Raw genomic sequence first — 19,011 nt, 5'->3', positions numbered from 1 at the left:
AATAATGCAGCAGCCGTGGTATCACAGGCAACAGCACAAGCTAGCAGTCCAGAGTAGGCAGCCACAGGGTTCAGGCGGGTTTGTACTCAACATGGCTAGCCCATGCTGCCATTTGCGTCTGCCCACACTACACAACTATTTTTAGTGTGCTGGTTAATGACAATATGTCTACAGAAGCTGAGAATCACACCTCCCAGTTTCACGTGTAGACATAATCCAAGGGACATCGTTACGCGTAGAACAGCTCTGTACAGTGTAGTCTGTCATAGTTTGAAAATAGCAGTCAACCAGGGATATCAGCACTACCTAGGGATTTGAAAGGCAAGATTCAGCCTCTCTCCTGTGTTACTCAACATGTGCATGGGGCCTTTTGGTGAAATGATATTGAAGCACGGACCTTTACGAAGCCCTAGCATGAGCTTGGTCACAGCTGAATGAAAGTGAGGAAATGTTTTTGCTGTTCCCTTTGGAAAGATGTCACAACCCACATTTTTGCTCTGTTGCATAATTTCAGCATATCTGTTTGCTTGAGAAATGGGTGAAAAGCCATTTTTAGTCAGCATTTGGAGGGAGAGATGGTTTATTACAGCAGTAAGGTCCAGAAGGACAACACCATGCTGATGACATTTCCTATGCCCATTAAGCCCTGATGAGACAGTGACAGTGGAACAAAATCACTAAGGAGGTTTTAAAATTTTTTAATTGAAAAACACATTACAATTAGTTTCTCATACATGCGTTCACTCTGGATGAAAATGCAACCTGCTCCCACAGCAGCACTGAATGTGACTGTGAAGTATATGAAACAAGAGTGAGATCCTCACTTTCACTCCAGGCCTGTTACCCTGGTTACAAGGGAAGGAATGGCATAAAGAGGCTGTAAAAACCTCCAACCTAGCCAGAGGAGGATTCCCCCGGGTGTAGACACCATGGAAGACAACTGTACGACTGCCTACTGCGGACACCTCCTAAAAAGCCCTGGCATAGGAGGTGTATTGGGGATGGACCCACACGATGCAATGCTGCCAAAATTCTGCGTAGTGCTGTGGCCCAGGAGGCTGCCATAACTTAAACAGGCCCTCTAAGGCTGTCTAAATGATTGGGGCACCTTTCTAGTCCCCAGAGCTGCCCAGAATCAGGAGGGAGCAAAAGGTGTCATAAAGGAATCGTCTCCCCACTGGGCTGCAAATTCTGTGCTGCAGCAATTAGAGACACAGAACAAAATTGCACCACAAGGGTATGAAAGGAACAAATCAAAACAACAGGGAAGAAGGGGGAGAGAGGAGAAAATGAGTCACCTTAATTAGAGGCAGCAACAACTTTACAGTTAAAGTAATAAACTAAAGTCAATATTCCCTTCAGCAAGTGTTACTCTTACCTGGTAGTTATGGACTTCAGGATTATTTTTTGCACTAAAATAAGACAAAGAAAAAATAGTTGTTCTGTAATTAAAACTGACAAAAAATAAGAAAATGGATCATTTCCATGAATGAGTTTGCTATGTGGGTGAACAAGATTGAGAACTTGATCCTTCAACTGGCTACACAAAGGAAAAGTTCTATGTCTGTGTGGAGACCCTCTAAGTCTAATGAGGATCTGGAGAAGCACAGACATCCGCCCTCATGGAGCCAGTTGCAGGATTGAGGCCTAAACTTCTCAGGAATATTGGAAACATGTCGGTACCAGGACAGATGTGTCTTTTCAGGTCGTCGTCTAACAACAATGAAAACATTAACCCATCAGTCCTTCAAAATTCTGTAATGCTAGCAGTCCATTTTAATAGTAGTTAGAGAGCTACGAAGCGAATTAAGAGATCCTTGCATATTACATTTACACAAAAACAACAAAATGAAAATGACAGCTAAACAAACATCATTTCAGCCTCCCTCCCCACCCCCCAGGTATAATGTCTTGTACCTTTTATGACTACTAGAGACACAAACTTCTCAGATCCTGCATTTTGCAAGTACATAATTTTACACAGAGGAGTAATCCCATTGACTTGAGTGGAACCACTCTCGTGTTTGCAAGAGCAAAGCCTTAAGTAATAGTATAAAAATGTCAAATATTCCAGAATACCAAAAAAGTCTGCAGCAAGTGTTACTTTTTTAAACTATATTTCTTCAAGCTTGTAAGGGTGCTTGTCCTCATTTAGGGCCAAGTTCATGGCAAGTTTGAACTTTTTAAAAATACAAGGCATTTTTAATTTAATCAAGTGCAAAAAAAAGTGTGAAAAATTTCTAACTGGAGAAAACCAACATTTTCCTCCACATTTCTGAAATTGATAAGACAAACATGGCCAAATTAAACAAAAAACAAAACAAAACAAAAAAAACCCCCACCATCCATTCCCTGGCTAACAAAATAAGAAATGGCAGCTCAAAGACTAATTTTTTAAAAGTTAAAAGCACCTGCAATTAGGGATTCATAATTCAAGTACCTTCTTCACCATAACTCTACTGTTGCTACTGTGACATTTCATTAAAAAAAAGCGGGGGGGGGGGGCAACACAACTGCATAGCACAAATGAAGAGCTAGAGAAGTTAGTGTGGCTCCACGTACTCCCGATTTCACACGATTATGAAGTGACGATGAGTAGGTTACCACATGAAAATGCTAATTTAATAACACCTCTAATTCAGTTTTATGTAGCACAGTGCTCTGTTGTTAGAGAGGTATAACAAAATTTATACCCGACGTTACAAATTCAAAAGCATTAGTAGTCTGCTCGGGCAAAGGTCTGCTTGTACCACAGGGAACATTCAGGGGCAAAGAAAAGACTATTTATTTTAAACTTACAAAGCAGCAAAGATAGTGTTAGGTGCTCAACATAATGACACAAGATCAGAAAGAAAATAAGCGCAATTTTGCTCCTACTTTCAAAGGACAGAAATCCACTCAGACAAAAATAAAAGGAAACAAAGTTTCATGCTTAGCCCCTGATCTTACACTGTGGTCAGCTAGCACAGGTGCAGGATTCTGTGCTAGCCAACCCTGATGCAGGAACAGGGACTTAAGACTCATTGCCAAACCATAACAATGAACACGCAATGAGAATCTGGATACACTTACCACAGTTGTGCTGCCTTCACAGGATTGTTTGCTTTAAAGAAAAAAAAGAAGGTTAATCAACATTTACTTTTGAAAGAGAACTTACTGTACCGTAACTGTGGTTCTTTGAGATACTGTAGTCTAAGTGCACCTCATATGTGCAGGACAGGAATATTTTTTTTTTTGAGTAGCAGCATCTGTCAGGGCTGCGCATGTACCTTGTGCTCCCACATGAGGCAATGAAGTTGCAACCCTCTCTCTGTTCCCTTATGATTCAAAGCTAGTATTAACTACAGACTCCAAAAAACGGAGATAGAGGGCAGGTCATGGGATCTGCACTGACCCCACAGTTACTGTAGGGTAAGTAACCGTTCTCTCTTCTTCAGTAGGTAAGTGTGGATGCCACTGTAATTCACTGGCAAGCAGTAGCCTCTTAGGATGTTGGAGTGAGGAACATTAGCTGAACCAAACAGTGATTGAAGAACTGGTCTTCTGAACTCCGCCAGAGCCCTGGCTGCCATGTCAAGGGCATAAATTTTTCAGAAAAGTCAGTGGGTTACTCCATGTTGCAGATCTCAGAGGCAGGAACATTCCTGAAGCAGGTGGTAGATGCAGCCTGTGCCTCCGTGGAGAGTGTCTTGATGGACAAAGTGACCAGGTTGCCAGCCAGCTGATTGCAGGTTGAAATTCACTGTGTGATTCCCTTGGAGAGTCTCTCTGATGAGATAGCATGGCCTTTGGATGTGCCAGAAATGGCCAAAAAGAGGTGTGTAAGGGTAAGGGGGGGAGCCAAAACGCATCAATCCTATCAAGGTAATATAGTAAAGCTTTAATTACATCCAAGATATGTAATTTCTTCTCTTCCAGAAGTGAGTGCAGCTTTGGGAAGAAGACTGGTCAGATAATGGATTAGATCAGGTGAAAATATGAGACGGAAGAATGTGTATGGTGGTCTGGCCATGAGAGCTTGGAGCTCACAAGCCCTTCAAGCTGAAGCAATAGCCAGCAGAAAGACTGCCTTGATAGTAAAATGTTGTATGGAGCATTCCAGTGCGGCTCACAGGGAAGCTCCATGAGCTTCAGGAGGATGACATGAGATCCCACAAGGCAGACAGGTCTCTAACTAGAGGACAGATATGAAGGAGGCCCTTAATTAGCTTCAACATCATCGGGTGCAAGAAGATCGAGTCTGACTGTTCTGGAGCATGACTTGCTGATTCTGCTGCAAGGTGAACCCTGGCGGTACTGAATGCCAGTCCTGTTTCAGGATCAGCACATACGTCAGGATCTTTCGGTCCAGATTGTTTTGGGCTGCCCAGTGGAGAATTCTCACAGTGGAAAAAAGTCTTCCTGGTGCAGGATTTTCCTGCTGTGGGGGAAAGGGAGCCGTCTCTGTCAGCAAGGCTCAAACAGCCAACATCTAAGACAACAGAAGCAACGACTGGGGGTCTGGGTGTAAGATCTGACATTGGGCAAGCTGGGAGGTGAATGGAAGGTTGCATGGACAACTGCAGCAGTCTGACACTTGAAACTGCCTTTGCCAGCAAGGAGCTTTCAGGATGACTGTAGCCTTGTCCCTCTTGGTCTTGGACAATATCCTGGAAATCAGGGGACTTAGTGGGGAGACATAGAGAAGTCCTCGAGACCACTGAAGAAGAGAATCTGGGCTCATGCTTCCCTTGGAGCAGAAGTTCAGGCACTTGGTATTACCCCCCATGACTGCAGAGGGTCCAGAGGAGAGCAACAAAAATGATGAAAGCTTTAGAAAACCTGACCTATGAGGAAAGGTTAAGAACACTGGGCATATTTAGCCTTGAGAAAAGACAACTGAAGTGGGACCCAATAACAGTCTTCAAATATGTTAAGGGCTGTTATAAAGATGATGGTGATCAGCTGCTCCCCATGTCACCTGAAGGTTGGCCAAAAAGCAATGGGCTTAATCTGCAGCAAGGGAGATTTAGGTAAGATAGCAGGAAAAACTTCCTAACTCTATGGGTAGCTAAATACCGGAACAGGCTTCCAAGAGAGGTTGTGGAATCTCCATCATTGGAGGTTTTAAGAACAGGTTGGACAAACACATGTCAATGATGGTCTAAGTTTAGTTGGTCCTGCCTCAGTACAAGGGGCTGGACCTGATGACATCTCAAGGTTCCTCCCAGCCCCACATTGCTATTATTCTATTCAGTCTGATGGCTCTCTGTTCCAGGATGCTCATATGTAAATTTAGTTCATTCTGATACCATGTTCCTGGCATCTGCAGGTGGTTCAGGCAGGCATCCCATCCTGTCCTTGAAGCGCCTATGATAAGTATAACAGTTAGGGAGAGAGCAGAGAATGGGACCGATCCCTTTCCATATATTCATTGGGAGTAGCCAACCAAGAGAGCTCTTGTCAGACTTGGGGAGGAGCTATGGCTTGGACCAGTGTGGCTCCCAGCTAGATGCCAAGGATACCCCTTCACCAGAAGATGAAAGATGAGAGGGCTTCAGGTAGTGATACGGAACACAGGTGTTGCTCTAACACTGAATCCTGTTCTTCCTGATACTCTGTGTCTGGCCAGAGATGCTGAAGGGAGGAGTGACCTCTTCCTTGAGCCCAGTTGAGTCTGGCTTCTCGATGCCCAAGATGGTGGACCCCAGTAACCCCAATAGGGCCACAGTAGTAAGAATACCATTGGCTCATTGGTATTATCCAATCCTGTGCCATTCCTGAGGAGGTGGCTGGGGCAGAGCCCTGTTGAGGAATCAGGTGAGCCTCTCCATGGTGTCAGCCACTGAGCTGAGGGAAGAAGGTTCTCTACTTGAAGATGGAGAGAACATATGCCTTGGTGATAGTGAGGAGGAGTAGACATCTTGTAGTGGGCTCTCTGCACTAGAATTTGTACCAGTATTGGCAGGTGCTTCAGCACTGATGGCTGTTCCAGTTCTCCCCTAGGCTCATCCTCCATGGTCAATGTCGACACTGAGGGGTGCAGTTCAGAGGCGGTATGTTGTTTCTCCTTATGGGAGAACACTGACCTTTTCCCCAGAGTCTCTGCCTCTTTATTTGAAGTGACTCCTCTCAGTGTTGGGGGCGACTGTGCTGGTGACAGTTCCTTTCTCGGTGCTGTCTTCTCTGCACTGGGTTTAGGCATAGCCTGTCTGCTGGGGGAATCCTGGATGACATTGGCTTGTCCACTAGCATGACCTTGGAGCTCATCTCCTGAGGATACCTTCATGGATTGTTCCAGAAGGTGGAGTTTGAGCTTCATCTCATGTCCTAGGGGAAAATGGCAGGTACACAGAGCACTTGCTTGGTATGTGCAACTCATCTAGACAGAAGAAGCTCCTACTGTGCCCCCGCTGCAAAATGGACAGGGCTGTACAGGGTGTATATACGGGGGATCAGCACGGGGTGTGTGTGTGTGCACCAAACTATTGATACTGGGTTCAGATGGACTGATATGATTGCAGCGGTCAAAAAAAAAAATCCAGGTAATCAAAACAGAGTTCTGAAGGTTTTTAGAAATTGTAACCAAAGCTAAGAACTAGGTCGGACATTCCACAGGCTTAGTGCCACAAGCAGTCAGAGGGAATGATGGAGAGTAACGGCCACGCCGCCCTTTATACTGTCACTCAGGTCCATGAGAAGGCACAGGGTGCACGGGCAGACTTTGCTACTCAAAAAAAAAAAATACTGGTCTCACATGCCCTGAGGTGCATGTGCGTCTACAATGGGATCCACCCTGAGACAGACTCAGAGAATGATAACTACCCCCGTTTTTTAAGATTGTTTTGTAGCTGACATAAGCACAGTGGAAACAAAAGATGAGATCAGTAACCCCCTAGATGCACACACACAGAGAAGTACCTCTAGATGTGGTTCTCCCCATTCCCATGCAGAAAGGGAAAGGGGAGAAAGTCAAAAGAGTTGCCCCCCTCCCACTCATTCCAAAATCACAAACCATTTACACAAAAATAATTGTCCGATGTAGCTCCAGGTTTGCACCTGCAACTGAGCTTGCAGGTGCCCGGGGAACGTATAACTCTGGCTGAGGATGGGGGAGAAGAAAAGACACAGGAAGGATGGGAGAGGATGCAGGAGACACAAAGGATAATACAACAAAACTGACTCAGGGAAAAAGTTGCTACCTTTGATTTTTCAGCTGGTGATTCATTCGGTTATGCTCGTCATACTGAGCTACAATTTTGTTTGGTTGTAATATGGTCACCTATACACCACTAGAAATTCTGAAATATGCATGTGTGCTCATTAGTTTAATGAATATGTATAATTCAAGTGGGTTAAATAAAAGCCCCACCTTTAAACGTTGAATGCCTTCGCGATGGATACCGTTTGCTGGGTTTTCTTTCAAATGTACTGGTTCTGCGTAACCTGGACCCATGTGTTGCTTGATACTCTGTTCGACCACTAAAAAAAAAATTTTATTTTAGTTAGACAGAGTGACTTAACTCCACCCTTACTTCATGCTTATCAAACATACTTAGAGAAACCAAGCTGCTTTGCAAAGAATAATAAATAATCTCAGAACAAACAGGACAAATCTTGTATTTTTGTGCTGTGTCTTCTTGCACCCTCAAATACAAATGCCCAGTTATTTCATTAAATACCTGAATCTGAAGCGTGAACCCAGCCTTATGAAGTCAGATCTGCTAGATTTACTGTTTGCTGGTATTCGCAGTCTGAAGAATGCATGGTGTTCCACTGCACATTTCCACAAATGTTTGCAAGTTTTTGCATTGTCTAACCGGAAAACAAATGTGTGCTCTTGTTCTCTGCCCTAAATGCAGAAACAAAAGCTTTGGAAGTTGGCAAGCACAATATTCGTTAATGGCTAACACAAAAGAGAAATGGCCTGACCCAACAAGGCGCTGAGACCCTTCAACTTCTGTTGGCCAACAAAAGTTGAACGTACTCAGCCCTTCAATGGATCAGGTTCTGAGTAAGGGGGGAAAAATTACCTGTTCATCATCTTCTACAACCACAAGTGTTAATTTGCTCTTTTTGAAGTCCATTTTAGTGATTTTAGGCCTACACACGCAGAAAATAAACAGGCATTTTATAAGTTTAGGATTTTTAGTTAAAGAAAAAAACAAACAAAATGTATATAAGAGGGTTTACAATAATGGGACATCTGACCTCATAATGTATTTAAAATATAAATATATGTTTAACAAATCACTTTAGATTTCATTGAAACAAACTGACCTAGTCAGAAGCATGTATCAATCTATTTTGATATTGCAGAATCAACCTCCCTTCTTAACTCAACCACGCTATACATTCAAACCAAGCCAAAACTCATTATTTAAAAGGGGAAGGATTTCAGCAGTTAGCAAATAGGGATATAAAGCAAAAAATGAATTACCAAAAAAATAAACCTATTTTGTTTGCTCCTTCAAAGATCAATATGCCTGTTGGCGTAAGTCCAAGCGCATAGTCACATCCATCTCTTCCCTACAATCAAACACATGATGGAATAATCAATATGCAGTTACTAGCACAAATCTTAATATTAATATGGTAGTAACTCAAAACTTTCGTTATAAGACATAGTACCAAAGTCTGTTCGCATGTTTTAATAGTAGAGAATTATGACCTATTTATAAAGAGATGCACATTCTTCTATTTACAATCTCTTCCACTCCCCACAGAAATAAAATGACAATGTAGGTCTTACCTTAACAACATGCATATCTACACCATACATTTCCAACCATTTAGCTTTGTTCAAGTAGCACAATTCAGCCTGTGCTGGGGTTTTTCCCCTGTAAAAATAAAATGGAAAATGTACTTTAGTTTGCAATAGAATACTTGCTTATATACAGTATAACTCCCCTTTTCATCCATTACCCAGGCTCCCCTGCCCAGGACCCTGACTCTGCAAAGCACTCAGATACATGCTTAAAGTTATGCATGTGCTTAGTCCATCCCTGTTCAGCAAAATATTTAAACACAAGCTTAATCGCTTTGCTATGTAAGCAGGGTCCTAATTAGAGGCTTAAATGCTTTCACGAAAGCTTATGCTCAAATAAATTGGTTAGTCTCTAAGGTGCCACAAGTCCTCCTTTTCTTTTTGCAAATACAGACTAACACGGCTGTTACTCTGACTCCTGAGAGAAGAATACACACAGACTCCATGCCGCTGAATTCATACACAGCAGAACTTTTTCATTTTAGCCATCCTGCATTCTTACCACGGAATGCAAATCTCCTTTTACCCAATCACGTAGACTGGATAAAGTGATTGGTTTACATTTAAATGCTGCCAGTTACATGCAAATGCGATCTTAATTTCTACAAAGAAAGTGCGTAACTGGCTGGATATACAGCACGCTAATATAAAAACTATTTCTCATAAATGTTGTGCCACCGCAGGACCTTCACTGATGACACCACGCACCTCCAAGTAGCGAAGTGTTTTTCAAAACGATTTCAAAACTCAGTCTCTTTCAAAGCTGTTAAGGAACTGGGCATCCTAAATATTTTTAGGGGCCCTGAAAATCTCTTGCAAGTAGCGGCCGTTGGTCCACGCCTGCACCCTGGACTTCCCGGGTATAAGGGTTGGTGCAGACTGCCTGCCTTTCCAGCTCCTTGTCTACCACGAATCCAGTCATGAGCCGAAGCAGAGGGGAAGAACTTGTAGTTACAGGTAAGTAACCTCCATTTCTTCTTCAGGGCCAGTCCCTAGGTGTACTTCACGTGTGAGTGATTGGCAAGCAGTCCTCAATAGAGGCGGTGGTTGCAAGAATGCAGAAGGTATAGATGTCTGTAACAGTGCAATTCCAAAGTCTGTGTCAGCAGAAGAGGCGTGAACCAGAGTGCAATGCTTTGTGAAAGTGTGTATGGAAGTCCAGGTTGCAGCTTTACAAATGTCCAACACAGACATTTTTCAAAGTGACGCTACAGAGATTTCCTGTCCTCTAGTGGAATGGACTCTCAGCCCATCTGGGTGAGAGAGGTGCCTATGACCTTAACAGCATCACAGTGCAAGAGGCTTATTGGTATCTGATAGTGAGGCTCTGCTGACCTGACCAGTTCAGTGTACTGCAACTCATTAATGTCAAACTGTATCAGCTACGTGTCATGTAAGGTATAACTGGAAAATTAATAACACAGAGATAATTAATATTCTTGCATGGTAAACACCCAAGAGACAATATGAAGGAAATGTGGAACTACAGTGTGTTTACCAGACAGGTCTGGGGAGTGGGTAAGAAAGTTTCTCCCAGACTAAGGATAAGCTGATGCCTCCAGCAGGTGTAATAAAACTTGATTAGCAATCGCTGGCAAGTGGCCATTCATTTGCATTGCAAAGAGCAGGAACAGATCAATTTGCATTTTTGAAAAAAAAATGGGAGAGAAACCAATATAGGACTTCCTTCACCAGACTCCATGTCTCCTTTCTCATAGCTTGAATACTTTATTTTATTTTGAGGGGCAACCATCAGAAGAATCCATTTTAAAGGTTAACTGGATGATAAAAGAGAGGGTCAAAGAACATCGAGTGACCTTTCACTTAAGATGACAAAGGAACCGAGCACTTTGAACTCTGCAGAAGATAATGACCAGAGGGGTTGGGCAGCCATCTAGTTGGTAGGGAGCATGGTAAGAATCTTACCTTGACACAAGATGGTAGTTTTGTTAGGTCTTAGCCTCTAAAAAGCGTTTTTCACTTTTATTTCCTTGTAACCATTTCTAACTCTATCCTTTATACCTGAACTCACTTGAGATCCTATCTCCTTTGGCTAGTAAACTTGTTTTACTTTTTAATCTAAACAAACTCAGTGTTGTGTTTGAATTGAGGTGATTGTTAACTCCACTTAAAGTGATAAACTATGAAGTTTATCTCTTTCAAGGAGCAAACAAACCTTATTATTCCTCTGAATGGTCCAGGAAAGGGCTGGATATTGCAGAGAACATGATTTTTGGAAAATCTGGGACAGGGGATGTTGGTGTTAATCTTGCCTGGTGTAACCAAAAAGCTGGTGGATACCTGCAGTGTAGAAAACAGGCTGCTGGAATCAGAGTTGCTGGTCCAGGGTTGCTTATTATACAGCCACTGAATGCATACTTGTATGCTGGCTGGGAGCATCCAGACAAGAGAATTACAGCAGCAGAGCAATTTAAAGCACCTATGGTTACAGGGCAGATGGTAACGCAACCCTTCACTGGGCTGGATTGGACCCCAGAATGTGATGATGTGCCAACTGATAGAAAAGGAGGATACACCAGAAATCCACAGAGTATCTGAGCGGATATCACTTCTCCCTGTGTCCACTCTGCTAAGCAACAAATAGTCTGGGTGATTTCCCAAATGGTTTCGTTTTTTTGCTGGTAGAATGCTAATTCTTGTCAGACATCAAGAAAATGGCATCTCCTTCCTCACTGGAGGCATTCAGGAAAAATACCAGTAAATGAATCGACTGGTTTATGTGGAACTCAGAAATTAGCTTTGGGATGAACTTTAGGTGGAGGTGAAGGGATACCTTTTCTTGATGAAGTATAGTGTATGGTGGGTTGGGCCATGAGGCCCTCAACTCACCCACTGGCCAATGTAATGACAACCAGGAAGGCGACCTTGACAGACAGGTGGGACATTGAGGACATGGCGAGTGGTTCAAAAGGTGGCAACTCCCACTCATAATTGGGGATGAAATGCCTCCTGAGGCTGCCCACCAGTGATTTCTAAGTGCCCGGGAGGTGCATCACAGAAATTGTGATGTGATTCCAGATGCACCATAAGTTGACTGCTCCTATGCCAGGGGTTCTCAAACAGGGGGTCGGGACCCCTCAGGGGGTCACAAGGTTATCACATGAGGGGTTGCAAACTGTCAACCTCCACCCCAAACCCCGCTTTGCCTCCTGCATTTATAATGGTGTTAAATATATTTTAAAGTGTTTTTAATTTATGGGGGGGGGTTGCACTCAGAGGCTTGCTATGTGAAAGAGGTCACCAGTACAAAAGTTTGAGAACCACTGCTCTCTGCAAAGGATTTTACCCCTCGTTTGTGGTTATAGAAAACAGTTGTCCTGTTTGACATTATCCAAATGCTATCAGGATCATATGAGTGGGAGGAATGCACTGCATGCCTGTCTGACTGCACTTGGTTCCAAAAGATTGATACGCATCCCAGCCTTCCACGGTGTCCATGTATCTTGTGATGTGTGACTGCCCATGTGGGCTCACCAGCCTACAAGGGATGCCTCCGTGATTATCACCCTGCTGGCTGTGTACGTGTGCACAGGGCAGGGTAGGGGGTAGGAAAGGGACTCCAATGCACACAATTTGGGGGTTCTGAGTGAAGCCCTGACATTGACTGGCACGGTCACGATGGTGTTCATGCTGCGTGTGGCACATATACCAACCAGAGCCAGGCTTGCAGACAACAGAGTTGCAGCCTAGCAAATGGCCTTACATATGAGCAGGAGACCATGTGACCGAGCAAAGACAGACAGATCTGGACTTTTGTTCTGGGTTTGGGAATGACTTGGTTTATCAGACTGCTCATGACTAAGAATCTGTTTGCAGGGAGGGATCTTCCTTGCAGTCAAGTCCAGGGTCATGCCTATAATGTCGATGAGCTGTGTGGGAATCAAAGTACACTTTTCCATATTTATGCAGATTCCTAAGGATGCCAGCAGGCAGAGCAAGGACAAAGTTGCCAACTGAACTTCCAGATGGGATCTGCCGGTTAGAAGCCAGTCGTTCCAAAACAGGAAAATGCGGTAGCCATTTCGTCTCATCTGTGCTACCACCACTGAGAAGACCTTGGGTGCTGTTGTCAGACACAATGGGAGTCCTCTGAACTGGGAGTGTTCCTGTCCTACGAGGAACCTTCTGTGGGACAGGTGAATGTCCACAGGAAAGTAAACATCTTTCATGTCGAGAGCTGCTCATCATACGCCTTTTTTCCAGGCAGGGAATTACTGAGGCCAACATAACCATGCAGAATTTTAATTTGTGAATATAAACTCTGACTTAGGTTGAGAATGGGCCTCCATCCTCCCTTTTTTTGGGGAACTATGAAATTGTGGGAGTACAATCCTTTCCCTGGATGCTGAGGTGGAACTTGCTCTATAGGTCCTCATTTGAGGAGGATCTTCTCATGAGAGCAGTCCCTGTATAGGGGCCAGAAAGAGGGCTTCTTGAGAAGGGGGAGAAAGGAATTTGATGGTCGCTAAAGTGAATATCTAGTAACCACTTGTCTGCTACAGCCCTCCGGTTGTGGGCAATGTATGCTAGGCAGCCACCAAAGGGGAGTTTGGGAACAGGTGAGGATGGTATCAGTGTTACGTTGCAACTCCCCAGAGTCCTGTCAAAAGTAGCCTTTAGCTGGTGGAAAAGGCTGAGCAGCTGTCATCGAGGGATGGGGCTGCATACCCTGGCCTCTAAATCTTGGATGTTTGCATAGTTGTTCATGTGGTCATTGGTGTTGGAAAGGCTGGGGAAAAGGTCTCAGCTTACATACCTGTTTATGATGCTTCCTCTGTGATGCTGGCAGAAATCCAAGTGCCAGCTCATGCCAAAGTTCCCATGTGTGAGTTGAACACTGATAAATACACAGCTGGAATCAGTCTGGCTCAACTGTGCATTAGTGTTTAAAATAGGTATTAGAGGTATTAGAATTACAAGAATGTGTTTAGTGTTTAGACTTTACTGAATGCTTGTAAGTTGCTGCATGCATTAATCTCACTTATAACATCTGTATCCCATCCTGGCAGGAAATATTTGAGCGGTTGTATTGTGAACCTCTGTGACTGTTAATCACCAGACAGGAGAGAGACATTAATTAGTGTGAAGGGCTGATCTTAAACAGAAGGTGTTATGTCCTTCCCAAGAGGCAAACTCCATTGACACCAGACAGACTATTGTTTGTTGTTCTGCTCTCTCCCCCATAAAGATGAGTCATGCATGTGGAATCCTCCTCATCAGCTGAGTTTGCAGCTCAAGGCACAGGGTATGAAGGGATAAAACCCCACAACATAGGTACCTCTATGCTGCTTGGACTCTGGGAGGCAAGGTTTTTTTAGGCATAAGCAAGAGACGGCCAGCTGCTCAGCCTGGGTTAGCCCTAAAGGACATAGAGCTTGTTGATTATACAAGCTTTTATTACCTTTATTACCTCTTATTACCTTAAGAATGCAACACACACACACACCTGCTTTAACCTTGTAAATAACTCTGTTCCCTCCCCCCCCATATAATAAATCTTTAGATAGTTTATTATAAGATTGGCTACAAGTGTTGTCTTTGGGGTGAGATCTAAGGTGCAATTCACCTGGGGTAAGTGACTGGTCCTTTGGAACTGGAAGTAACTTGGGTATTGCTGTGACTCCTTGTGTAAAGGGCCATCTACCACAAAGGTCCACTTATCTGGGGGGCGAAATAGATTGGACTACCCCAGGGGACTGTCTGGGACTCCATATTAAGGCTGTTGTAGTGCTTGAGGAGTTTGCACTTGATAATTGGTTGGTGAAATCTAAGTATAGGACACACAACCAATTTGGGGTTCTTGCCCTGCCTCCTAACAGTCTGCCCTGAGGTTGGTACTCATGCTCTTCAGTCATTGCAAGCAGCATTACATCCTCTTTGGGGCTGAGGTATAAATGACCAGGGAGTCACATCCACCGCAGCTGGGAGGTTTTAGCCATGAGTCTACCCTCTTCAGTAAGGGCTTGGAATTGAGCCTTTTCCTCCTGGAGGAGTTTTCACTTCGAATTCCAGGAACTTTGTGTAGTTCATAAAAAAATATTTTGCAACAGGACCTGGTAGTTAGAGATTCTGAACTGGAGGCTGATGGATATAAATACCTTCCTCCCCAGAAGACTCAGGTGTTTAGCTCCCTTGTCCGCAGCAGTGGTTTTAGGGCGTTGCTATCTGGATCCTTCCATGGCTGCTTGTACTGCTAGGGAGTTGGGGGCTCAGTGGGAAAACAATAATTCTGCCCCTTTCGTGGGCACAAAGTAACACTTCTCAGGCCTTTTAGCCATAGAGATACAGGTTGCTGGCGTATGCCATACCATTCTTGCTGGTTCCATACTGGCCTCATTCACTGGGAGGGCTACCTGATTGGGTCTGGGGGGCTGCAGAATATCCAAAAGTTTGTGCTGCGTATCTTGAACGTCTTCTAATGGGATCTGAAGTTCTGCTGCCACCCTCTGCAATAGTTGTTGATATTGCCTATGGTCTTCGGGCAGGAAGGGTGAATATGGGGCAATTGCCTCATCATCAGGTGAGGAAGAGGATATGCTTGTTGGTACCACCTGATCTGGCTCATCATCTTCCTCCTGCACGTATTCCTGAGAAGCAAGATGATGTTGTCAAGGAGGAGAGGGACAATGTGCTGCTCTTGTCAAGTGCATGGATCTGCGTGTCATGCATAAGGATCCCCCCCACACCAATCGGGCCGCTATGAGGAGTCAAAGGCCGGTTGGGAGAGGGTGGTGGTGGTGGCAAGGCATGATATACAAGAAATCTCTTGGAGGGTAATCCTACCTGAGCCCAGGACAGGTCCAAGAAATTCTTGAATTCCTGTCTATGCTAACCTCCCTAGGTAGGTGATGGTTCATCCTGGACATAGGATTCAGCAGATGAGAAAGCCAGCTCAATTAGCAGTACGGTCAATGACAGGGAGGAAGCTATGGTTCCTGGATAGACTAGGGGAGTAACTTCTTCTCCTTGAGGTGGTTCCTTTTCTGGGGTCAAAATGTAACTCAGAAGGATTGGGTCCAAGAGTAGAGGAGATTGTGGGCCCACAAAAATGAAGATATCCTCCAGGGTAGTATATGTCTCAATCTGTCCTGATGTTCTAGACATCCCTAAACGTGTTGGTTTTTGCCAGATCTGCTGCCACAAGAGAGTGGTTGGTGGATCCCTATGGGGCTGGGCTGGTTCTGTCAGAGAAAGGGTCCCATCTAGAGCTCTTGGTTGGTACAGGTGGTACTGGTCCTTTGGCTTGCTAGACGCCACAGTCAGCTTCAGTGTCAGTTATTCCGTTTCCATTACCTCTAATTATCTCTTAATCCACTGGATTGCTGCCACGTAACTGGTTATAGTGGCAAATAGCACAGTACTACTGCAACAATCCAGACTCTTAAGTGCTCCGAAGTTTTAGAAAAACTGCAGTGGCTAATACAATCTTCACAATTTCCAAAAGTCAAGTTCCCTTTGACCAAAAGAGACTCAATATTTTGGGTTTAACATGAAGATGTCTGAGCTAAGACATGTCTCAATTTCATCCTCATCCAAAAACCACCCCCCCCCCCAAAAAAAAAAAAACCAGGGTGGGAGGGTTGGATTTAGGCTTCTGGTTTGATACCAAATACCTGAAATCTTTGAAAGATTGAGTGTGTGGACAAAAATAGATCTCTGAAGGTGCTACCTTAAGTACAAATTAAGTGAAGGAGTCTTGCTTGCTTAAGTGAAGGAGTCTTGGAAGGCATGAAAATTCTCACTTGTGGAAAATGAACTCCTTGAACACAGGTCAAGGAGAAAAAATGGAGCCAAAGTGCTGAAACTTACAATTAACTTAACCACACAACCCTGTCTGATGTTAATGCCTGCCACTTTTTAAAAAGGGGTTCTAGATGTCTCTAGAAAACCCCTAAAACAACAACATTGAGACTTTTTGACCCCAAAACAGGGGTTTATGCAGCAATATTTGATTTTGGAGAAGAAACTCTTGTGTAACTTTATTATAACTGACACCACCACACAGGTACCATACCTGCACTCTTTCCATTTCTGAAAGATATCAAATTCCATAGCTTCAGTCTGGTTTGGTGTAAATCTGAATTCAGACACTAGTTCTGGTGTGTGTTCTGGGTGCTCACACTCTCCAAGTTCAGCTGGAATCATTCAGAAAGCCAGAAAAAAAGTCACTCTGTCATCACAAACATTAAAAACAACTTGCTTCTACAAAGATATTTCCATATCCCCATTTAGCACACCTACTGAAGAAGCTTTAGAATATACATCTGTTGTTGTCATCTGTATGAGTACTTAAGTTCTGCCATTTCAAATTACAAATCAGACTAGAAACTCTGTAGGAAAGTTTAGGACACAGATTCAGAATTCTAAACACATGAAATGCTGCTACTTCTTGCATTTAAGGGATTTCCAGAGGACTATAATTTCAGATCAAATGCACTACTTTTACATACAAGGTTACTCTACATTTTCCTTTAATTGAAACATATTTTTTTCATCACTAAGTAGTGTTTCCCATGATCGCATATTTCTTCCCATATTGTATATATGGAAATGTAAAGATACAGTAGCTAGTGTCAAGAAATTGATTATAGCATTTTCTAAACCCCCAACACTATCATAATATTCATGTCTGTAGTATATATTTGGGAAGAGATTTTTTTTTGAAGGCATAGATTGAGGCTGGTATTGATCCTGCAAGGTGCTGAGAACCCTTACATTGAACTAAGAACCCTACTGAACTGAGCCCCTACCTCCTATACACTGGTGAGAAATTTCCCACGTGGTTCCACGAATGTCTGACCTATACAAATAATTTGCAATTTAACTGCTTCAGTACTGTTTAACATATATGCAGCAAATATGCATCCCCAATGCTACCACATACAAATGACACATGCCTATATATGTGCTAATGTTGGTGCTTTAATGGGTATTTTTAGTAAAAGTGATGGGCAGTAAACAAAAATTCATGGCCCGTGACCTGTCCATGATTTTTACTATATGTCCCTAACTAAAATTTGGGCTGGAGGACCACGGGTGCTCTGGGGCGGGAGAGAAGGGGCGGTCTGGGGGCACCGTGGGTGCTGAGGGGGATCGCATGGGACCCCTGCTGTTGGGGGGGAGGAGGTGGGTGGTGGTGCACAGCCTGGGACCCCTGCTGGCGCCGGAGGGTATGTGCGCAGTCGGGCTGTGCCGTGCAGCCTGGGACCCATGCTGGGGGTGGGGGTGGAGGGGGGGGAGGAGGCGGCCGTGCGGGATCCCCGCTGGTGCTGGGGTGGGGGGCTGTGACCCAGGACCCCTGCTGGTTGAGCGGGAACCACAGCCAATGGGAGCTGAGGGGGCAGCGCCTGTGGCCGCGAGCACCATACACAGCCCTCTGGCCCCTCAGCCTAGAAGCTGCAGGGATATGCCTGTGGAAGCTGGCGAGCCCCCCTCCCCCCAGATAAGCACTGCCCTGCACCCCAACCCCCTGCCCCAGCCCTGAGCCCTCTCCTACACACCCAAACTTCTGCTGCTGGCCCAGGGGCTACCCAGCTCAGGCAGCCCCTGAATCAGCACGGGCTGCTGCAGAAGTCACGCAAAGTCACAGAATCCGTGACTTCCGTGACAGACACGCAGCCTTATTTATAATGCATCTGTGTTCCTGCTGCTATGAACAACAAAGGAATTAAGAAAGTCAGTTCTGTTGAAGAAAATCTACTATCACTTCATGTGAACATTACACATAAAAGTTGCAGAAATACAGAATAGAAAGACTATTTACATGGAAAAATAGTCTTTTTGAAGATAAAAAATGATAATGATTTATTTTAACTGATCAAGGACACCCAGATTAATTGTTAGCTGACAATTACATTTATGACCAAATAGATTAAATTTATGACCAAATTTTAGGGTTCCTAAAATATTAAATATCATGAGATCCATTGACCTTCATCTAAAATGAAGCTATCATTATCACGTGTACATTTTTTGTTCAACAGTATTTTCCAATATGAATTACAACAGTAAAACATATACACAAGTTTTCAGAGACACTTGACAACTCTTGCTGCTGCTTTGTGTCTGAGAGAAGTCAGAAGCTTCTGACATAGATGCTGATCAGGATAAATCAGCAGAGCCAGATATGTACATTCAACTTCCCTGGCCGGTTCAACAGAAAGCACATTTGTTGACATTTGAGGCATAATCCTAGCCCCATATCTTTTCACTGGAGGTTCAGGGGTGAGGATGGCTTACTTTAG

The 19,011-nt window shown here is 44.0% G+C and overlaps 1 protein-coding gene across 4 annotated transcripts in view; it reads right to left on the bottom strand.

Annotated features, from left to right (window-relative positions):
* EPB41L4B (erythrocyte membrane protein band 4.1 like 4B) overlaps window positions 1-19,011 on the bottom strand; it is a 249,164-nt gene that overhangs the window by 116,219 nt on the left and 113,934 nt on the right. For all 4 annotated transcript variants that reach the window (XM_074945196.1, XM_074945197.1, XM_074945199.1 and 1 more), the window contains exons 7-14: window positions 16,782-16,902; window positions 8,732-8,819; window positions 8,420-8,508; window positions 8,013-8,082; window positions 7,662-7,831; window positions 7,352-7,461; window positions 3,073-3,103; window positions 1,379-1,412 (exon numbers count right to left, since the gene is read on the bottom strand). In XM_074945196.1, the coding sequence (XP_074801297.1) occupies window positions 1,379-1,412; window positions 3,073-3,103; window positions 7,352-7,461; window positions 7,662-7,831; window positions 8,013-8,082; window positions 8,420-8,508; window positions 8,732-8,819; window positions 16,782-16,902 (713 nt within the window). The remainder of the gene's footprint in view (window positions 1-1,378; window positions 1,413-3,072; window positions 3,104-7,351; window positions 7,462-7,661; window positions 7,832-8,012; window positions 8,083-8,419; window positions 8,509-8,731; window positions 8,820-16,781; window positions 16,903-19,011) is intronic.

The sequence above is a fragment of the Natator depressus genome, chromosome 2 (assembly GCF_965152275.1).
Source record: "Natator depressus isolate rNatDep1 chromosome 2, rNatDep2.hap1, whole genome shotgun sequence".
NCBI lineage: Eukaryota > Metazoa > Chordata > Testudines > Cheloniidae > Natator > Natator depressus.
Note: the sequence above shows the minus strand (reverse complement) of the source record. Positions and strands in the feature narration are given on the sequence as shown.